The sequence below is a fragment of the Sinocyclocheilus anshuiensis genome, unplaced genomic scaffold (assembly GCF_001515605.1).
Source record: "Sinocyclocheilus anshuiensis isolate Anshui unplaced genomic scaffold, SAMN03320099.WGS_v1.1 scaffold767, whole genome shotgun sequence".
Classification (NCBI taxonomy): domain Eukaryota; kingdom Metazoa; phylum Chordata; class Actinopteri; order Cypriniformes; family Cyprinidae; genus Sinocyclocheilus; species Sinocyclocheilus anshuiensis.
This window is the reverse complement of record NW_015551124.1, coordinates 607,806-613,873: the sequence shown is the minus strand read 5'-3', so window position 1 is coordinate 613,873 and position 6,068 is coordinate 607,806. Positions and strand designations below refer to the sequence as shown.

Genomic DNA, 6,068 nt, shown 5'->3' with positions numbered 1-6,068 from the left:
AGGAAGCGTTATTATGGATTATGGACTCGTATTTTAGCCAGAAGCAATGGTTTGAAGTTAAAAACGTACTAAAAACGTACAAACACGCAGCTTTTGGTTTCACAAGATGTTAATTGATGGACTGGAGTGGTGTGGATTACTTGTGGATTATTGTGATGTTTTTATCAGCTGTTTGGACTCTCATTCTGACGGCACCCATTCACTGCAGAGCATTCATTGGTGAGCAAGTGATGCAGTGCTACATTTCTAAAAATCTGTTCCCATGAAGAAAAAATCATCTACATGGCCTGCGGGTGAGTACAATTTCAGCAAATCTTCCTCTAACCCCTTAAAATGAAGCACTGGGAATGAACCCATTAAATGATTGAGACTGAAGGACTGCATGATTGAACGAGTGGATGATGTGCTGTAAACATATTGCCATTTTGTAAACATGTTTTTTCTCTCTTAGAGTTTTACGAGTGTGCTATTTTTACAGAAGATTCCAGGACATAAAGGATGCCACATCTAATGCTCTCCTAATACAAACACTCTTTCTTCCCAGAAATCTAATAATGAATCAAGCACATGTTTCAGACAAAACACAGGGGCGAGACCAACACAGGGTCCCGAAGCAGCAGCTGCTTGCTAGTTCAACACAATTGCTCGCATCCCAGGGGTCACGACAGACCCTCGAGACGAGCCGATAACATCAGCAGTGCTTTAAGACACGGCAGCGGTGACGGCACAGTGACAGGCGGATGTCAGGAGCTGGAATTAGATGACCTTCCTTCAGCTGAAATCCTTCAGGGAAAGGCTGAATCTGCGGTCAGTTTTTCTATATATAATTTTTTATTTTATTTACATAAGTATTTTTATTTACATATTTATGTTTTATTAAAAAACGTAGAACATTTATATATAAAAAAATATAAAAATCTGTCAGATTATATACAGAACCTGGCTGAAGATTCAACCATTATATATTTGTATATGTATATGTACATATAACAGATTTTTATTATATTTATAATGATAAATTTATATACTTTTTATACTTGATTATTTAAATTTATAAAATGTTATATGAATATTTTGATATATTATTTATATAGATGTATAATTCATACATTATTTTTTATAGATCATTTTGTTTATATATACAATAAAATATGTAGAAAAATAAATCAAATGAAATCGGTTAAAAAAGTCTGAAAAATATTTCTATTATAAAGCAGATTTTTATTATATTTATCATTTTGAATTTATGTACTTTTCATATTTCACATTATATTTATAGTATCTATCTATAAAATGTAAGATTGATATTTTGTTATATTTTATATGTACATAAATTATTTAACAGATTTTTATTTTATATATAAAAATAAAAATGTAATATTAAATCTAATAAAATCTGTTAAAAACTAAAAAAAAATTTTTTTTTAAATGTACATAATTTTTTAGAAATATATTTTACATATTTAATACATACGTATGTATGTATGTATTAGACAGTTTGTAAAGTAAATATATTACACATAATTTTTTATATCAGATATCATGTTATAATGTAATAGTCCAGGAAAAACATGCATTTTGTAATTAAATGTAAAATCAGGGCCCAAATTTGGCTGAAGACATTTGAACATGTTTAACAGATCAATCCAAAATAATTACTCTATCCATAATCTTTTATTTCTGCTCATGATGTATGTATGATGTTTCCCCCCATTATTCACAGCTAGAGAGCGCAGACGTTACCTTAGCAGTGCTGCTGTTTTGCGTGACCATGCACATGAAGCTCAGGTTAACGAGGTCTGTGCCGCTGCATATGCAGATGATTCTGTCCTCCAGGTTACTCTCACATTTTCCCGCGGCCTCCAACGCCGAGAGGATCTTTGGGTCCTACAGAAAGTTCATGAACACAAAATGAACAAATCAGTCACCATTAGTTCTCAAATCACAACACAACCTCATCAGCATATACATTTATAAAGTGCTGTCAGTCTTGATGAAAAATAAATTAATGAAAAACATTTAAAAACAAATGAAATGATATTTAATGTAAAAAAAAGCTGAGTGGCTCTTCATTTTATTCATGTCAAATTGAATAAATTTCAGGGCTGTTATTAAGATGCCGACATTTTTTCTTTAGAATAAAGTGCAGTGATGAATCATTTACAATAAAACGATGAAAAAGATGAATTAAGAAAGTAAATAGAGTTTCATGTTGAATTGAGTAGTTTTACCTTTGGCACACTGGCATCTCGTACGCTGTTGATAAGGGAAAACTCTAAAACTTGACCCTCCTAAGAAAAAAAATATGAAACAAATCACAATTACATAAGCAAGATTTGATCACAATCCCTTGCGCTACAGAAGAAGAGTTTGCTTTTTGAATGTATAAGCCTACAATATAGGAATTTTAATATGTAATAAAACAAATTATTAAATAAAGTAGATCATTTAAAAAAAAAAGTGTTTTATTTCAGCTAGTTGCCAACATTTCTTTCATTTTCATTTAGTTTAACTTGATGTGCTAAAATAAAAAAAATTAAAAAAGTGTAAAAAACTATAAAAAAAAACTAGAAAGTTTCTCAGTCATATAAAAACAACACTGACCGGCATTTTGCAATATTTCTGAATGTAATAATACAATGTGATTTATAGTATTTATAATGTTTGTAAATGTTTTGATTTATGTACTAGTATTTTATTGCAGTCAACTAAAACTAAAGCCCGAAACACACTGCACAATCTTCGGCTGTCCCAGACGATGTTATAGGTTTGCTAAAATCATGCAGTGTGTCTCAGGCTTAAAATCATAATAAAAACTTGTTACTTGAAATAAAATAAACTTTAACTGAAAAAAAAAAACAACTTAAACTTGTTTTGTTTTAGCTAGTTGTCAACGCAACATTTCTCATTTTTATTTAGTTTAACGTGTTAAAATAGCAAAATAAATAAAAGTAAAAAAGTCTACATTTAACTCAATGAAATATGGAAAATATACCAATATAAACTAGAGATGCACCGATCGATCGGCCAGGGATCGGAATCGGCTGAGCCACAAATAGCAAAATGAGTGGCTAACTGCGCTAAAATGTTCAAATACATACAAAATTATGTCAAAATGCCCGTCTTCGCGAGTATCCAGTTAAACACAGTCAGTTTTGGTACGTTAAATAGTTGAGAAAGAGAACGAACGTATGTTGTGTAATAGTATATTGGGTCCGTGGATAAACTCTTAAAGGTCCCATACTTTACACCTTTCTGGAGTTTTATTTTAGGTTATACATGTTAGATGTGATCCACTTCATAGTAACAATCCTGTCAGATCGTCCATCCTTTGCGTGAGAGTGTAACGTTACAGGTCGGCAGATCTGGTTTAGTGGTTAAAGTTAACCTTTTCGACATGTTTCCGTATTGTTGTTGCTCAGCAATGGCATGGACGCGATGTTGTCTGAGGGTTTGGCAAAAGGAGAGTAGGACGGTGGGCGGTGCTCGGGGTGGTGACTGAAGGCGGTGACTGTGTAGTTCTGATGTCAACTTTTTACGGAAGTCACAACGGTTCGTGAAAAATCACAGCTACTTTATGCAGGCTGTGAGCATTTTACTGTGGACTGACTGTTTTGAAACTTATATGGTAGTTACATAGCACCTAGACCTCAGTTATCATGAAAAAAGCCAGGAAATTGGTGCAGTCTGTCATGTTAATCAAAGAACAAAAGACAAAGAAAATCACTTTCTGCTTTTGACTCCATACGTTTTATAACTTTAATGGTAAGTATTAATCTGTATTTAATTTTTGCAATGAAGACTACAAAAATTTAAATAAAATGTAAAATAACACTGAATGTGTTATTTTACATCTGATTACTTTAATTTCTGTAGTATTTCTTACCTGAATAAAAACTTACTTAACCTGAAAAACTTAGTTTCATAGCTCTTTATTCTATTGCATTTATTTGTGCTGTTGTTTGCAATTTTTGTATTTGTTCTTATTTTATTAATGACTCTTTACTTGTTTTTTTTTATGAAAATAAAACTTTGCGTTAAAGAAAAGTAGAAAGAAAATCGGCAAAAATCGGTATCGGCAGATCACATTAACAAAAAAAATCGGAAATCGGAATCGGCCAAGAAAATTGCAATCGGTGCATCTCTAATATAAACCAATTAAACACTATAATAGTACCTTAATAACACAGACCAGTATTTTACATGGTTTATGAATGTAATACTAAAATGAGATGTATGCACCAGGAGCCTGTTTCATAAAACAAGTTCACCAAATAAGCCGGGTTTATTTCAGTTAGTCTAGACTTATTGTCAGTTGATTTGGTTCAAAATAAGTCAGACTAACTGAAATATGCCTGGCTTATTTTGAACCAAATCAACTGACAATAAGTCTAGACTTATTGTCAGTTGATTTGGTTCAAAATAAGTCAGACTAACTGAAATATGCCTGGCTTATTTGGTAAACTTGTTTTATGAAACAGGCACAAGTGCAACTAATCTGTGTAGGGTTTTATTAATTCCCAACAATGCCATTTTGACCTCATGTGAGGCCTATTTTCTGGAAATACGGTACTTTCACATCACCACTGAAGTACATACTTTTAATGTATGGAAGATAAATTGAGACACAACCAAAAGCTGCTAGAAACTAGAATGCATTACATTCTCACACAGTTTCTACCTTTCCCTCACTTTTCCACGTCAGGAAGAATCCAAAAGCATCCACTTTGAAAAAACAGTTTGGTTCAAAGACAAGCGGATCCTGCAAACAACGGAAACAAAGCAGAAATAAACACTGAGCTTCATCTGAAACATGTTTGTTAGTACATCACAACTTTATTAGACATTGATGCGCGTGTAACTCTAACATTTACAGCACTTGTTCTATAAAAGGTTGCATTACACTATTAAGGTTCACTGAGAGAGCTGCTATGAGAAACTGTCATTATTTCTGTCAATTAGGAAAGCAGAAATGAATTTTCTATTTATCTTCTGCTGAATTAACTCTCCTGTTGCATCTTGGGAAAAAATAAACAAAGTAAAATAAACCACCTTCATAAAGTCAACACAATCAGCATTCCATCCCCATCCATTTACACATTCAAGAGATAATGCCAAAGATAAAATGATAACAAACAAATAAAGCTGAATTTCATTTCATATCGACAGAGAGAGGGACCTCCGAGTGCTCTCAGAGCCTCATGGGAAATCTGTACGCCGCTTCAACAGCTCAGATCCAGTCTCTGACACGTCGTTCATGAGAATACATCCTTCCAGAAAACTTTTATTCCAAGATAAACTTCTCCAGGCTGAGCGAATGCTCCCATGGGACGAGTGTCTTTGAGAACACAGATGTTCACAGTATCCTCTGCGATTAAAGCAGCCGGCATCCAGGCCACGTTACTTCAAACATATCATAAACCATAGTATATGTACAGCAGCTAAGCTATAAATTTTGTTTTATTTAGTCTAGCTTGAATTAATCTAATAAAAACATGCCCAGGTCTCAGGAAAACAACAACAACAACAAAAAAAACCTCTTAATTAAGTGAAGTGTAATTACGCACCTTTTACCCAATAAACTACTTTGTATTTCATTACTGAAATGCATCCAGAACATTAAATTTAGTAGTTTTTGGACTGTTTGTTTTAAAATGGACTAATTTTTTAGTGTATTGTTATTATTATTATTATTATTATATTTTTTTAAACTATGGAACGTAATGACTTTTTTTTTTTTTTCAATCAGCAAAAAATAAAGCCAGCACAATATATACTACCATGATGATTACTTTTTTATTAAAAATAAAACAAATTTCCCATTAGAGTGGAGAATATGAGAATAAAACTTCATTTTTATGCGTTTAATTTTCCTAAAAATATCATATAAAATACAAATAATAATATAATATAAAGATTAAAATAAATAATTTTAATATAATAATTGTAAAAAAATTATATAAATACACCATAATGATTACTTTTTTATTTAAAATGACATTTTTTCCTATTAGAGTGGAGAATATGAGAATAAAATTTCATTTAATATAAAAAATTAATTAAAAAAA

The 6,068-nt window shown here is 31.7% G+C and overlaps 1 protein-coding gene across 2 annotated transcripts in view; it reads right to left on the bottom strand.

Moving 5' to 3' along the window:
- Positions 1–6,068, bottom strand: part of plcb4a (phospholipase C, beta 4a) — a 58,415-nt gene that overhangs the window by 44,388 nt on the left and 7,959 nt on the right. For both annotated transcript variants that reach the window (XM_016453319.1, XM_016453320.1), the window contains exons 3-5: positions 4,682–4,762; positions 2,232–2,291; positions 1,744–1,887 (exon numbers count right to left, since the gene is read on the bottom strand). In XM_016453319.1, the coding sequence (XP_016308805.1) occupies positions 1,744–1,887; positions 2,232–2,291; positions 4,682–4,762 (285 nt within the window). The remainder of the gene's footprint in view (positions 1–1,743; positions 1,888–2,231; positions 2,292–4,681; positions 4,763–6,068) is intronic.